Source organism: Morus notabilis, unplaced genomic scaffold (genome assembly GCF_000414095.1).
Source record: "Morus notabilis unplaced genomic scaffold, ASM41409v2 Scaffold118, whole genome shotgun sequence".
Taxonomy (NCBI): domain Eukaryota; kingdom Viridiplantae; phylum Streptophyta; class Magnoliopsida; order Rosales; family Moraceae; genus Morus; species Morus notabilis.
In genome coordinates, this window is record NW_010364457.1 from 16,555 (window position 1) to 32,805 (window position 16,251).

The following is a 16,251-nucleotide window of genomic DNA, read 5'->3' on the forward strand; positions in this document are numbered from 1 at the left end:
GAGATGGTTCTTGAGGAGGTTGTGCTTGATTTTCTGCCTTAACTTCAATATCCTTTTTTGTAGCCTCTTGTGTTTGAGATGACACCCTTTTTATATATTTGTCAAGCTTTTCAATTCTCACTGGAGCTTCTAATTCTTTACCACTTCTCAAGGTAACTGCTTTGCAATACTCTTTTCCATCTCTTTTTGGATTCACTTCAGAAGTGCTAGGCAAATTTCCCTGTTGCCTCTCAGAAAACATGTTAGCCATTTGACTGATTTGTATCTCTAAACTTCTGATCTGAGCCGATTGATTCTGGAAATTTGTCCTGGTTTCATTCATGAATTGCGTGTGAGAAGTAGCCAATTGAGCCATGGCCTCTTCCAAATTCACCTTCTTCTCTTGTGGCGGGTTGCTCTGTTTGGGCTGCAACACATTTTGATTGTTTCTCCAAGACAAGTTTGGGTGATTACGCCATCCTTGATTAAACCTGTTAGAGTACGGATTGTTCTGCTGCCTAGTGTAATTCCCCACGTATTGAGCCTGCTCCATTTGTGCCTGTACAAATGGGTTGTCCGCTTGACACTCAGAACTTTGGTGAGATCCACTGCAAAACTCACACACTGGAGAGGATGTTTGGATGGCATTAGCTGTCAATTGAGTACTCTGTAATTGTTTGGACAGAGAAGCAATTTGGGCAGTCAAATTAGTGATGGCATCAACTTCATGTAGTCCGGTTGTCTTCTTTAGTAAGCTTCTTTCACTAGGCCACTGGTAATTATTGGTTGCCATATCTTCTAGCAACTCATATGCCTCATCTTCAGTTTTCTTCATTAACACTCCTCCTGCAGATGCATTAATTAGAGTTCTTGTAGTGCCACTCAATCTGTTATAAAAATTATGGACTTGCATCCATTTAGGTAGACCATGATGAGGACATCTTCTCAGCAACTCCTTGTATCTCTCCCATGCTTCATATAGAGTTTCACCTTCATATTGAGCAAAATTATTGATCTCGATGCGCATCTTCGCTGTTTTAGCCAGTGGGAAAAACTTAGAAAGGAACTTCTGAACTAAGTCTTCCCAACTAGTAATCGAATTTGGCGGCAGTAAGTTCAACCAATTTTTTGCTTTATCTCTCAAAGAGAAAGGAAACAAACGAAGGCGAAGAGCTTCATCATTGACTCCATTGTATTTGACAGTATCGCAAATCTCCAGAAAATTTGTGATGTGAGCATTAGGATCTTCATTCGGCAATCCATTAAATTGGATCGCTTGAATCATCTGCAACATTACCGGCTTCAATTCAAAATTATTCGCCTGAATAGCCGGCCTCCTTATCACTGATTGAACACCAGTTGGTGGCAATGCATAATCTCGCAAAGCCATTGGCTGATTGACCACCGGTGGATTGTTCAGTGGTATGTTGTTGTGGTTCTCATTTATTGCCCCTTCAGGATCAGCCATAGTTTCTTGCAACAGAATGACAGTTTCTCTCTTCTCTTTTCTATTTATTCGACAAGTACGCTCAATTTCTGAATCAAGAGGAACTAGAATACTGCTCCCAAACTTTCGCATGCACGTAGAGTGAATTCCTGCAGAGCACAAAACAAGAACAATAAAATAAATAACAGCAAGTATACGCTATCGCAATCAAGTAATATAATAGTGAATAAGAATATCGTCCCACGAGGATTGTTGTTTACTAATTACCGAAATTGTATTAACCATAATTTTATTTGGATACTTGAAAAGAGAGTTTATAAAATTAAGTAAAGCAAAACTAAAACAATTAAATAAATTAAACAATGCTAAGCAATGGGTGAATATTCAATAGATTAAGATTCTAGGGTTTCCGATTTCACCAAATTAATCATGTTCAAATTCTCATAATTCAAGAAAATTAACATTCAATCCTATACCGACAGCAATTTCTCTAAAGCAATTATTATTCTTTCTCAAGCAACAATAATATTAATCCAACAAGCAAAATCTACATCTCTGTCAGACTTCTAAACCTGTTGAAAATCATTAAGTGTAAGAAACTCAAAAGAACTGCACAAGTATCATAGATATCTTTATCCTATGAACAACTCATGGTATTTCAATTAAGAGCTTATTCAATTATCACCTCTCAGTCTCAAATCAAATACAAAATCATGTAATAGTTGGCCAAACAATCACAAGCATTAAGAATAAATTGAAATACTCAGCATATATGGATTAAACATCAATTACTTAAAAAGAAGATTGAGAATTCGAACATTCATAATTTGGCTACATCGTAGCCTTAGAAAAAGGAATTAGTTCATCTCTAAACAAAATAAATTCCTAAACAAAGTCTTAATCATTGGAAATGAAAGAAAAGAACTAGTTTGGAGTTGAATTGAAGCGTAGCCGTCTCCGGATTTGAGCCGTTCTTCTTCTCCGTCCCAATTCTCCTTTTCTTCTCTTGAATACTCTCTCAAAAGCCAGCCGTCATTCCACAGTCTAAAAGTCTCTCTAATTGCCCTAGAATCATCTATTTATATGTTTCAGAGCCTTAGGGTCAAAAGGGTAAGTTTTCTCGCGATGGGCCTTCAAAACGCGTATTTTTTCGTATCGTAGCGCCGCGGCGCTGTGTTTCTAGCGCTGCGGCGCTGCTATATAAAATTCCTGGGCGCTGCGGCGCTGTAATGGGCGCCTAAGCGCTGTCCATTCTGCCCGGTGCACAATTTTTGCCGGATTTTAACGCCGCAGCGCTGCAAACTAGCGCCAAAACGCCATCAGTCCTGCCCAATACGCTTATTTCATAAAACTCAGCACCAAGACGCTATAGATTGGCGCCTAAGCGCTATGATTGCTCTCTTTTTCTACCGAAATTTGTCCAAAACCTTCCAAATCATAGACTTCCACCTATCCTTAAAACAAAGAACGAAAACACACATAAAAACTAACAAAAACCTCGAAACCAACTAGATATTAAGTATAAAATGATACTAAATGAGCGAGTAAAACTCACTCATCATCCACGTTGTGCGTGAAGGAGCGTATTAGAATCCCACATTGGCTGGAGATATTGGCATGATCCACTTAATAAGGTGAGGGTAATCTTCCCCTAACAAGTCGGTCTTGTTAGGTTGAGTTATGCCCAATATCCTTTGATTTCTATAAAAAGATGTTTGCTCTATTATGTTTATATCGCCTTTAATTGGATGGTCAACATGATTTATGGCAGTTCCAATATATACCACAGCACCAAAGTATATCACATTATTATTGACGGCTACCTCATGACCTTTCATTGAAATTAATACACCATGATAATAAGTAAGTATATATATATATATATATATTGCAAGTGATTAACTGTCACGCCCTAAACGGGGTGGGTGATGTGGAGCTCGATTTGGGATTAATAAAGCAGGCTCCAAACCGGGCCCCACACTTAACTGCATTAAAATATAATTAAATTATAGAATTCCGGAGCCTCTGGCACACAGGGCTCCCCCCCACAGGACATATAGTATCGTACATACATGCTCATGTAAATAATCATTACAACAGACATCAACCACAGTCTAGTTAATCCAAATATTACGTAAGTTTACAGAATTCTCAGTTCCTTACATTTATACCCGAGGATGACCACAATCCTCACTTGATTCCAACAGCAGCACAACTCAGTTACTCCGTAGCAAATATCCAGTTACTGTGCATCACTCCTAAAATCTTCTGGGAGGGGTTTAATATATTTAAAATATAAAACGTGAGCGAAAGGCCCAGTAGGATATAATTTGAAATAAACGTTATAAATAAATGAATAATAAATGTGCGAGGGAATACATAAATGAATAAGTAAATAAAATAAGACATTCAGTCCCGACAGAACAGCCGGAACCTCACATCTTTTTTCTCAAAGGAAATGTAACTGTAAATAACCGTTTTACAGGCTTCAGCAAGTAATTAGTACAAATTACTTATCTAATCAAGTGCATTGCCTACCCGGACCAAGTTTCGGGTTCTGCCCTCGAGGATGCACTCTCCGCATCCTATCTAGGCTTACAGCAATAGACTCTATTACCAGTTCACAATATCTCTTTGCTTAAGAAATCATTCATTAACATTTTGAAATCATTAATATGACCCCACGAACTACTCAAGCCGCGGGTCTCATGATTGGGCAAGCCATGAGGTTCCATGACTGAACAAGCGTATTGGGCAGGACTGATGGCGTTTTTATGTGTGTTTAATGAGACATAATGAAGCCTTTGCCAAGAAAAGACAATCATTAATATGACCCCACGAACTACACATATGTAGGTGGAATTTGATAGCTGGTCGGATTATTCCAGGTCGTAAAGCAGAAGAAATAGAAAGGTTCTGGTTAATGAGACATAATGAAGCCTTTGCCAAGAAAAGAGAGGAGAATGAAGCCCGCAACTAAAATTATACCTACAATGACTTGATTATTATTTTTTTTTTAAAATAATCAGTTATCCTCGAAAAGGTTCTGGTTTCGCCAAGAAAAGGTTCTGATTCTTCTCGAATGACTTCTTCATTAATCAGTTATTTTCTCTCATCATTCAAATAAAAATGATAAGACTTTTTTGTTCTGCTCGGTCTTTAAAAATGCTTAATTATTAGTTCCTTAGACTCACATTTCTCTCTTTATTGTGGTAATATATAGTTAAGCAATATTAGGATGAAGACTTGCGTAGTGAAATGATATAAAATAAACTAGAGTTTGGCCGCATGATCAGGCTTTCAATTATGCCCAAGTGTGATCTTATTTACATATTGATTTTTTTTCTCGATCAATTGAATTTTTTTTCCTTTTTTTGTTTTGTTTTGTTTCGTTGTTTTATTATTATTATTATTATTATTTGGTTTGCTGAAATTTTTTTGTTAGATTATACTTAGGTACCGCAACTACAGGCCACTCGTATCACATGATAAATAAAAAAAATAGCTACAAATGGTTTACGGATACAATTTTCATATCAAATAATATGCAAAATTTCATTAAAATGCGATGGCTTTAAAAATAATTACTATTAATATGGACTCTTTTTTTTTCCCTGTATTACAACAAAAAATTTCTCATATATATTCCCTCATAATTAATTGGTATATCACTTCTTTTTCCACTTTTGCTTCAAACGGGTAAAGAAGAAAAGACATAAACAATAATGGGAAGTAAAATAATATCTTTAATTTAACTCTCAAAAAAAAAAAAAAAAGGGGGATTAGAGTACGTGGGAACTCATTAAAAAATTCGAAGAAACTGATGTAATGTAACCATCATTGGAGCATAGTCAATTTGCCAGTCGCAAGGGTCATCCCTTTCGTTCTTAATATTTATTATTATTTCTGATGCTGATTTCTTGTTCTAGAGATCATTGACTAAAAAAGAAAAGATTGTTGAATAAATAAATAAGGTGGTGTGGATAAAAGGGGACTCCACACGATGGAACGAGACCCCTTTGCTTACCCCACAAAACGTGGCACAGGCTATTAGAAGATAATAAAGCAGTCAAAGGTTTTATTTTTTTTATTTCTTTTATAAAGTAGCTCGTGTTATAAAATACTTGCTATTAACAATGTAAAATCAAATTACACTTGTATAGGAATATTATATTTAAATAAAAAAAAATATTACATCCGTGTGAATCCGTTCTGATAAAGTATCCCATTATTAAATTCAACAAAATTAAGAATCTACCAATAATAATTAATTTGCGTATTGAAATTTGATGGTATATGGTAGGCTATTAGGTTCAATTAGTAAAGTCCCTTGGCAATATTACTGTTTCAAGCCGGGAATATATATTATATATAATGAGACCCGCCCCTATGATTATTAAAACATATATCTATATATATATATATATATATATCCACACGTTCTCTAAATACTTGGTTGTATTGGCTTATTTATTTATTTATTTATTTTGAAAGGAGGTTGTATTGGCCTTGCCCGCGTAAGAAAAAACATTCCATGTATTTTTCTAGAAGTTTGAAAAGAAATTGAGGTACTGGATGTAATAAACACAAAATATTAAAGTATAAATATATAAGGTTTGAAAATGTCAAACCAAACTGAAGATATAGTCATTTACATCGTAATTTCAATTAATTACAAATTCACATATCTAACTCTAGACTCACTAAGTATTATTTGATAATATAAAAAATTTCTTACGTTTGGTTGGAGGATTCAAACCATGTGATTCGAACCATTTTCGATTTACACGTGAATTTTTTGTGAGAGAAAATACTGTAGCGAACCACGAATCATGATTCAAATCAGGAAACGAATCCCTCTACCAAACATCCTACGCAAAACGATAGTTATTACGGGAAAAGAATAAAGGAATAGAAAATGAATATTTCATTCATTTTAACTAAGTTTAACAAACTAACTAGTCTAAAACTAGTCAAAACTTTTATTAAGGCAAAGAATAACCGACATATTTATTTTGGCATTTATTATACTGTCATTGATTTTGCCCTACAACCATATCATCTTAAAAAGATGTAGAAAAGTCAGAAGCATTACAGTCCTAATTTAACATAGACGTAAGAAAAATAATTTGGACTCAGTCCACATTCAAAAGGCAGAAATTACAAGTTCAAAATGGTGAAGAAAAATATCTTGTATATATATTGTAGAGGTCAGATTCTACAATTAAATTTGTATCTCTATTGGCCGCTCTAGAGAGTCGATTTTGTTGGTGAATCAATTCGAGTCGATAGAACGTTAGAACGAAAACGTAAAATGCGAAAAAGTAAATGAATACACGAATTTATAGTGATTCTCTTGATAATACAGGGTACGTCCACTGTAGAGCTCCGGGGGTTTCACTATCTCTTGTAAAAAGTACAATTACAATAGAGAATAAAGAAAGAAGAAGATGGAGGAGGGATTTTAGAGAGAGAATCTAGACAGAGAGAGTCGAGGCGTGATGTGAGGGTTCCAAGATATCTAATTCGTGATCTTCATCCCTTATTTATAGAAGGTCTTCTACTTTCCTTTTCTCTTAGGTTGGATAGTATATCTTTTCCTTAGTTGAGTTTCCCTTTCCTTCTTTCCATATTTGCTCTCTAGTATCATTCCTCTTCTATATTGTTAGATTCGTGCCTTTAATGTAGGATTTGGTTAAGATAATCTTTGTGGCCTCCAAAGAATTTCATTTCTTGAAATATTAGCTGTGGTCCCTACACTCTTCCTATCGTCAGTCATCTTCCTTCATCTCGAGTCGATCTGGTCTCCAGTTGATTTCAGTCGATTAAAGTTGACCTATTTCTCTAAATGTTGTCCACGTATACGGTGATGATCGTGGTACTGATTTTGAGCCTAACATACATAATATTAGATTTATCAATTTAATCTTTATCACCAAAAAGGAACTTCATTTCATATTGTTAAAGTATAAAACTATTGTTGGCCCACCTCCTAACAGCTTAAGCTTTTGGGATGGATTGGTAAACTAACATGGTATCAGAGCGGGAGGTCCTGAGTTCAAACTCTCGTAATTGCACTCTTTATCCCCATTTAAAATTGTCATGTGTTAGGTTTTTAATATATCTCGGGCTTAAATATTCACGTGTTGGGGTTTTCAATTAATTTACCCACACGTGAGGGGGAGTGTTAAAGTATAAAAACTATTGTTGGCCCACCTCCTAACAGCTTAAGCTTTTTGGGATAGATTGGTAAACTGATATATATAACAAAATAACAAAAATAAAAAGGTCTTTAATGTGGTACAATGACAATGGCGCAGCAGAAAACCAACTATTCGTTTTTTCCCCTTCATTCAATGCTTTCATGTTATTTAGTCCAACGCCATGCATTCCTGTTATTACCATCAAATTATTTTTGCATCACACTCTGAGAACCACAGAATTGATTGGATATGCTTCTATTTTGGGTTAATCCAAAAATATTGATGATATTTTAACACGACAGATATTTTGTCTTTGCAAGTTGAGAAGGTCAAACGCCTCCTAATTCAAAGACTAAAAAGATTAAGGGGAAAAGGGTTAAAAAGAAAAATTCACTTGTTTGAGAACCAACTTCTTCCACACGGTTTAATTCAAGATGTATTACTAGGGCAAAGAAAAATTGAGAGGCTTTTACAAAAAAAGATAGCAAATCACAGTTTTTTTTTTTTTTTTTTTTTTTTAAGGAGAGGACGGTATGCCACCACTTTTAAGTGCGGCTCAAAGTGACTTGAACTCTTAATTTATGATTGGGGTGAAAGAATTTATGATTAATTGGGTTGCCCTCACTCGTCTAATCACATAATTTAATATCTATATGCATCCTAGTTTTCAGCTATTGAATTGTTAAAATAAGACGATATAAATCATTCAAAAATTAATAGCATAAATGTCAGAGACATAAATTAATAGTATATTTTATATAAAAATTTAGAAACTCTCAAATTGCCCCCACGCATCTTCTTCTTCTCTTCAAAACTGTCCCACCATCGTGGTCACTATTTCTTCTCATGTGTTTAATAAATGTTATTTGTTGCAATTATTAATTTTTTCTAATAAAGTACAAATATTACAACTAACCGCAATTTCTTATTTCTAAATTTCAAACGCTGTCATTTGTTATAACTATTTTAAAAAATTGCTATTTACTACAATTCAAAAAAAAAAAAAGTGTTATAATCTTGTAAAGCAATAATAAAAAGTAGATCCCGTAATATGAAATTCGAGATCTATTTTATATTAGTGATAGTATTTAACGCAACATTTTTCATTTGAGCTATGCTAAGGATTGAAGTAGGCTAGTAGTAGGCTACCAAGCGTGCCCAGTAGACAAGCAAAACATATATTCTAGCTTTGACAAGAGTGAAAATAATTCACAAGATGACTAATAAACCTTGGCATGTGCTGCTGCCAAGAGTGGGGGGCAGATTGTCTAGAGCATTAGAATTTGAGAGTCAGTTTTTTTTTTTTTTTTTTTTTGTGTGTGTGTGTGTGTGGAAGTCAGCACTTTTTTTTATTCTCATTTTCACTTCTACTTCATGGAATGATGGCAAACAACAACCAAGCAGCCACGCGGAATTGAGGTTTGAAAATTCTTAGGTAATGCCCACAAACGACAAATCACAGAAGAATAGAAAAAAACCTTTTGGAAGTAAATTGCCCACGTAGAATTGGTCAGCTTAGACTCCCTCTCTCTCTCTCTAACACACACTCTCTCTCACTAATACCAAAGACCAGTCAGAGCTGAAAAACTCGGTTTCTCAGTCAAACTTCAGACTTTCTACCTCCAAAAAGAACCCCCTTAATATAGAATCCAAAACCGACCCCTTTAAATACAACATCTTTACAATCTCTCGGCTCCAAGAATCTAACAACATCTATTTTCTTTGCAGTACTTTTCTCTACAAAAACTCCTACGAAGAACACCACTTTTCATATCTAAACTTCCATGTTTTTTGCTTATCATTACTCTTCAAAGACATTGCTGCTTTGTTCATGACCAAATCTCCACTCTAGAATAGAATTAAGGTGGTTGTTTTAGCATCAATGAAGTAAGAGCTACCAAAAAAAAAAAAAAAAAGAAAGAAAAGAAAAAGAAACCAACTATATTGTTTTGAAGTCTCTAGTGAACTCTTAGTGCGCGTAATTGATAAAAAAAAAAAACAATGGAGGGTAGTTGCAGTTGGGAGCAAAAGACACTAATTGGTGAGCTAATTCAAGGGATGGAATTGGCAAAACAGTTGAGGCAAAATCTGGGTGTAAAGTCTTCAGCTGAGACAAGGGAATTCTTAGTGCAGAGGATATTGTCTTCCTATGAGAAAGCTCTTTTGATTCTCAAATGGGGTGGCTCAATGGGGCAGCAGCAGCCGCAGGCTCTTGGGGTGGCCACCAACTTACCGGTGCCGGAGTCCCCGATGTCGGTCAACGAAAGTCCTCGGAGCGATGACCAGGACCTCATCAGAGATGGCTCAAAGAAGAGGTGAATTGAGTTGGACCATGTTGCTCTTGACTAAAGAAGGAATTGGTTTTTTTATTATTATTATTATTATTATTTTATTTTTTAAAGTCTGACAATGTTTGAAATTTTGTCCTGCAGAAAGGTATTGCCAAGATGGACTGACCAAGTAAGAGTTAGCTCTGAGAATGGGCTTGAAGGACCTCAGGATGACGGCTATAGCTGGAGAAAGTATGGCCAAAAAGATATCCTAGGAGCCAAATATCCTAGGTAAAAAGTCCTTGTCCTCATCTATTTTCCCACTTAAAAGATACCACATATCCACATGGACAAAGTGAACCGCCACTGTTAACAGTAGAAAAATGATGACACTGAACACCGCACACTAAAAGAAAATGAATCCCGTAACATGGGTCCTATAAATATGGTCTAACTTCTATTAATTATAATGCTTAGCAGTAGTGGGCAGTATTTTGTGGTAGAAAACGAAAATCCCATTTCGGAGAATTCTAATACGAGTTGTTATCCTTTATGCAGAAGCTATTACAGATGCACTTTTCGCAACACCCAGAGTTGTTGGGCTACAAAGCAAGTGCAAAGATCAGATGAAGACCCTTACTTGTTTGAGATCACATACAGAGGAACTCACACTTGTTCTCAAGCCAGCAACTCTGTTCAGCCACCAACATCACCACAAAATCATGACCAAAAACCCAACAATCACAATTCTATTATTCCTCAACAGCAACAGTTTGGTCATTGCAGCCACAAGTTGCCATCCAACTTGAGGGTTGTCACAGAGTTGGGAGAGAGTGCATTCACTTTCCCTTCGAGTCAATATGGAGGCTTGAATGGTGAAGATGGCTTTAGCCCTTTGGTGCTGGAGAGTGAAACTTTCATGGGGAGTTTCTCCCGGTCCTTCGTGTCTCCGGCCACACCTGAATCGGGTTACTACGCACCGTTCCAGATGAACAACTCTGCCGGGCTTCAATACGTGCATCGTTCGGAATCTGATCTTACTGAGATTATCTCAGCCAACACTTCGGCCACCAATTCTCCGATTCCAGACATGGATTTCTCACTTGATTCTGTCGACATCGACCCCAATTTCCCATTTGATACCCCTGGATTTTTTTCTTGATGAATTAAATGCCAACGAAAAAAGAAGAAAAAGAAAAAGAAAATAAGTAAGATTCTCAGACTGCAACTTATTAGGCTAGCTGGTTCCACCAGATAAATTAAGTTTGTAATATAAGAGAAGAGGAATGGTTTGTAAAATATTTAAGAGCCTATTTCTGGTTGTAAAATAGGGAGTAGCCATCTTAATTCTAACAAGTTTCAGAAGTTGATCTTTCAATTTGAAAACTATTTGGTTAATGACAAAGCATAGTTTCTATGAAAGCATCTGGTGGCTGAAAAAAGTATAGCAGATGGCAAAAGCAAACTCATAAAGTAGGACCGTTTTCTAATCGTATCATCATTCGACAAGAGAGATACCAGAAAGTTATACTCGAACCTAAAAGATGTACAAAAGTTATCAATTGAAATTTTACACCTGAATGCATTTTGCGGCATACATGAGATTGATTGAGAGATTCCAAACTCTTCTCAGAATAGTGAACAATACAAATTTATCTGCTGAAATAAGAGGTGGGAAAGGCTTGTATGGAATAATTAATTATTTCCATAACGAATTAACAAACAACAATATACAAGGTTGTACAACATAACTTCTTGATACTTTCAGATATTCTGACATGAGCAGCCATTTGAAGCACGTGGCGGCATAAGTGGTGAAAGTTTCCGATCTTGGCTTCTGGAAGCACCTCGCTGAAAATGACTGCAGGAGTTTTGAGAATTTATCGGAGGTTGGGGAGCAGGAGAGAAAAGAGCTAAATCTAAAACATGAAGCAGAATGTGAAATAAGAAACATATGAGAACAAATACAAGCTTAAATCTGTTCACCTAAATGGAAGATTCCTTCTCTTTTAATCTTGACACGGAATCTGGTGCATCTTGTTTTTCATCTCTAGCTTTTCTAAGAGCTTCCCTCAGCCCAATCACAATGAATAAATTGGTTAGCGTCAGAAGGAACTCGGCCCCGCCATGTAACCAGTCCACATTAGACAAGGAAGTTCCGTAGTGCACCTTTGCTGTGACAACAGAGAGGATCATAGTCAGACATCTATGAAAAAACCTGATCTACATAAACAAAATAGTGAATTTTTTCAACAATGAAAACTTTACCATATATTCCAGCAGGGACTGTTTCATAGATGGAAGAGCAGCACAGATCAAAGTGAAGGATGTCAGTAGAGTTGTGAACAACATTATTCTAAGTAATAGAACGTTTGAGAATAAAGGAGTAAACGGAAATTAGAACTTCTTGTTCGGTCAAAGCCTTTCGGTACAGAAATGAAATCTGAAACAATGAATCACGAAACTGGATAGAAGAAAATTTCAATTTCGGCCAATTTCTTGGCCCTCCTAATGGAGATCATAGGAACGGAGAGCAAAATTTAATATGAAAATTCAACATATAGAAGCATAAGCATTTTGGAACACAAGGATCAAAGAACGAGGTCAGAGGAAAAGAATCTGCACACAAAGTCATCATGAACTTTTTTCTTTTTTTTTTTCCCCCTCTCTGTTGAGCATTATAAATTTTCCTTTTCCACCTTATCAAGTGGATTCGGCGAAAAGTCCAAAGCCTTAACGAAAGTTACAGCCAATGTCCCAAAAAGAGAAAATGGGTTTTATTTACAATTCTCATCAACTCAAACATATTGATATTAACACCATTAAGCTGGCTACATTTTATGTGAAAGTTTTATTATGAACTAGGAAGCACACTTAGGTAGAATAAATCTATAATTTCCATCAGGGAGAAACGCCTGAAGCAGCCAACAATTCTTTTTTCCTCAACCAGTACTGCCGAAACCTCTGCCTTGCATATTCCATGTAGTTGAAGTCAATTTTGTTTACATAACCTGAAATGATTCCCCACAACCCCCAAAACAGATGGCTTGCTAAAGTGTATTTCTCCACATCATTAAGTAGCTTCTCAACTTGGGTGTCACTGGGATGGCTGCCTGGGGAGCTCAGATATATCCTGACAAATCTTCGGCGCTCCTCCAGATTTGGATATTTGCTATAATCCAAAACATGAGGTGTCTCTGAATGGTAATTTGCCACCATCTCACATAAATGATTTGCAATGTCATAAGCAACAGGATTGTAACTGGCATATTCGTAATCGACTATAGTGATTGATCTTGCTTCTTCATCCATCATGATGTTGCCATACTGCAGGTCATTGTGACAAAATCCAATTTCTTGAGATTCATTAGATAATTCTTTCTCCAGCATATAAATTTCCCCTTCTAGAGTATCCAAGCTGAATTCTTCAGCTTGTTTTGGTGAGCACAGTTCCGTCACTGTGGCAAGCCATTTCCTCATTGTGTTCCAGAGGTGTACACACTTTGGAAAGGGCATATCAAGATAATGAAACACTCTCAACTTAGCTGCTATAAGAGAGGATATTTCAGGATCAAGGAGGTCAGCAGCTGAAAGTTTTCTGGCATGAATGAACTCCTCTATCCGTCCATCCACCAACCGCCCCAGAAGGCGTGGCCCCTGACCATGTTTTGAGATATACTCAAATGTGCGGATTTCATCCTCCCTATTGAAGAAAACCCCGACTCCTTTGCCATAAAGTCGGACCAATGCTTTTCTCTGAAAATCGCCATCTTTTGTTGGCCAAGATATCTGATAAACCACATTAGTCATAGCACCATTCAAACGTACGACCCCCAGTAGTTCCATATCCTCAATTACGTCTCCATATTCAGAAGCCACAGATCGAATTAACTTCTTCAATTCCTCTGAAAGACAGTCTTTGACGAACCCATCTTCACCATGACTACGTTTCCCTAATTGCTAAACAATGTAAGCTCTGTGTCTTATAAATCTTGGAAGCAAGTTTAACTAGTAGTAAATGTACAAGGACAAGTTGACAATTTAATAGCCAAATTTAGGCCCTAATTGGGTTCCCATATTCAGCTAAATTTATTAACTTTTAGTTTTTACTAATCCTTTACTCTCCTATATTGTAAATGGCATGCCTACCAAAATAACATTACAATGAGTCTTGTCCACTCTAGGTAAAAGAATGTGGACCTTCTACAACCTTATAATGATTCTCTTAACACTTTCGATTCTCCATACAAAAAAAAAAAGACAACTTTAGCCCACTTCGTGAATTAAGTTTAACAGAGCTAAGACAGACTGATAATAGAATTATCAGCAAGGTCAAGTCTTTAATCCAAAGCAAACATTTTTATATCCGAGATGAAGATAGTAAAACTGAAAAGAGAAGAGAAACTCACTGGTGGCCCCCACAAAGGTGAGGAGAAAGTAGAAACCGAAGAGAGTGAGCTTTGGGGCAGACTTAGATTTGGTGATGAAGTACAAGAAACCAATGTACGGGAACAAAGAAAGCGCAAACAACTGGGAAGCTATGCTCTCTGAATCAATGGTAGGTGCCCACGGATCAACTGGTAGGAGTGCGCCACAGACAATCCCTCCTCCAAACTTCTCTTTCCCAAAATGCAACAGTTCTCTGTAACTGTTGGATTTTCTCACGAATGGTTTGATTTGGTGGGGTTTTGGGAAGGATGAAGAGGAACCCAGAAAAGTTGAAGGGACAAGGAAGGTGGGGGATTTGCAAAGAGAGTGAATATTGGTAGTCATGGAGAAAAATGAAAGGACTTTCACTTTTGAGCTCAGTTTTAAGCTCTTTTTTTTTTTTTTTTTTTTTTTTTTTGGTGGAGGAAGATTCAAGAACAGAGTGATGATGTACGGGAGCCTCGGAGATGGTGTTTGTGGTTATTGGGCATGATGGCGCTTTTTTTTAATTTTTTTATATTTTATATTTTTTTTGTTTATCGCGGAAGTCAAAAGGAGCGGCTGATCGAGACCGTCCAGATTGAATACTTTTATTGATACACTCGGATGAGCTTTTATGTAAAATATTCTTAATATAGCAAAAAAAAAAAAAAAAAAAAACAACGCTATCGCTAAAGCGACAAAATCGTGAAGAGAGGATAATACATAGCAGGAAGAAAAGACATGAAAATGTGAAAACGACAGAAAAAAAGTTTCAAACGGCAGGTTATCTTGTTTTTTAGACTTATTAAAGTGACATCCTGTATTTTGCCAATATTCCTATGACACCTAACTAATCACGTCAATACCATAAAAATTAAAAACGACAATATCTTAAAAACGACAAGAATATTTGAAAAGGCATGCCTGAGACACATCCAATTTGAAACGAGATGATAAGTATAAATAAACACCATAAACGTCAATACATCAAATAACGACGAGTACATAAAGACAGAACCCAGCAACCTGAGAAAAAATAACAGCGGGAAAAAAAAAAGGCTTTTTTTATGGTACCCCTCAATTTTTTGCAATTGGCAGATTAATTTTTGAATTTTTTTTTTACAATCGACTCCTTAACCTCAAAAATTCTTTACAATTGTAGTCCAATTAAAGACGGCGTTAGTTTTTTAGACAGAATCACCCACATACGCCTCACATGACTCACTAACGAGAATAATCAGCGTCTTTTTCATTTTTATAAAGTATTATTTAAAATATAAAAAAAAAACAAAGCTTCGTTTCCAACAACTATGGAGATCTCAATCGGAGGGGGGAAAAAACCATGGAGATCTAAAATCAAATGAAGATTCAAAAACAAACATGGACAATGGTGGAGGAAAACCAAATCAACTTTGGGTTTTCGTTTTTTTTTTTTTTTTCATAATATGGCCTTTTTGTTTGTTGATCTTGGTGGAATATATATGGATTGGTTGCAGAGATCCAAGGCGCTAGGGATTTTTTTAAGTTTTTTGGGCTTGTATACAAGAAGTCAGAAAGTAAGAAAAGATTTATGGCTATGAATTGCTTCCACCCCCCAAAGCTAATGCCTGACGATGCTAAGACGAGTTGTTAGTGATGATGGAATTGCTCTCTTTTTTTTTTTTATGGTTGTTTGTTCTGGAGAACATATAGATTTAGAAATTCTCTAAACCCAAAACTCATGTTCTTCATCACTTTCTTCCTTCTCACTGTAATAACAAAATAAAAAAGTAAAAAACCATCATTAATATCCCAAACACATCAATTTCGAAGATCAAACCCAAAAGGCTTCTTTGAAACAATATCGTCTAATCACCAAGCGCTTCTCCTATTGCCTTTGATCATCGGCTTAATGATCGGAGCAGTAATCAACGACTCAACCACCGAGGTCTCTGGTTTATTG

The 16,251-nt window shown here is 36.2% G+C and overlaps 3 protein-coding genes and 1 non-coding gene across 4 annotated transcripts in view; 3 read left to right on the forward strand and 1 right to left on the reverse strand.

Moving 5' to 3' along the window:
- Positions 1-4,406, forward strand: part of LOC112093183 (MYB-like transcription factor ETC3) — a 14,746-nt gene extending 10,340 nt beyond the window's left edge. The window contains exon 3 of the mRNA XM_024171173.1: positions 4,283-4,406. Within this exon, the coding sequence (XP_024026941.1) occupies positions 4,283-4,406 (124 nt within the window). The remainder of the gene's footprint in view (positions 1-4,282) is intronic.
- LOC112093187 lies at positions 903-1,006 on the forward strand. Its single transcript, XR_002902942.1, has one exon. It is a non-coding gene; the product is annotated as a small nucleolar RNA R71 (small nucleolar RNA).
- A 4,911-nt stretch (positions 4,407-9,317) lies between the features above and the next one.
- Positions 9,318-11,321, forward strand: LOC21395283 (probable WRKY transcription factor 53). Its single transcript, XM_010106666.2, has 3 exons — positions 9,318-9,944; positions 10,062-10,190; positions 10,458-11,321. Exons 1-3 carry the CDS (start codon positions 9,631-9,633, stop codon positions 11,059-11,061), a joined length of 1,047 nt encoding a protein of 348 aa, XP_010104968.1. The 5' UTR covers positions 9,318-9,630; the 3' UTR covers positions 11,062-11,321.
- Positions 11,322-12,564: 1,243 nt separating this feature from the next.
- On the reverse strand, positions 12,565-14,809 carry LOC21395285 (probable choline kinase 3). The gene is made up of 2 exons (XM_010106668.2): positions 14,309-14,809; positions 12,565-13,852 (listed from the first exon to the last, which is right to left on the reverse strand). Exons 1-2 carry the CDS (start codon positions 14,670-14,672, stop codon positions 12,801-12,803), a joined length of 1,416 nt encoding a protein of 471 aa, XP_010104970.1. The 5' UTR covers positions 14,673-14,809; the 3' UTR covers positions 12,565-12,800.
- Between the last annotated feature and the right edge of the window lie 1,442 nt (positions 14,810-16,251).

Bases quoted from the DNA above. Each gene is read 5' to 3' on its own strand.
- LOC21395285 (XM_010106668.2), bottom strand. From the start codon at position 14,672: ATGACTACCAATATTCACTCTCTTTGCAAATCCCCCACCTTCCTTGTC. The intron at 13,853-14,308 runs GTGAGTTTCTCT...TTTAGCAATTAG, and splicing joins CACCTTTGTGGGGGCCACCA to GGAAACGTAGTCATGGTGAA.
- LOC21395283 (XM_010106666.2), top strand. From the start codon at position 9,631: ATGGAGGGTAGTTGCAGTTGGGAGCAAAAGACACTAATTGGTGAGCTA. The intron at 9,945-10,061 runs GTGAATTGAGTT...TTTGTCCTGCAG, and splicing joins AGAGATGGCTCAAAGAAGAG to AAAGGTATTGCCAAGATGGA. The intron at 10,191-10,457 runs GTAAAAAGTCCT...TCCTTTATGCAG, and splicing joins CTAGGAGCCAAATATCCTAG to AAGCTATTACAGATGCACTT.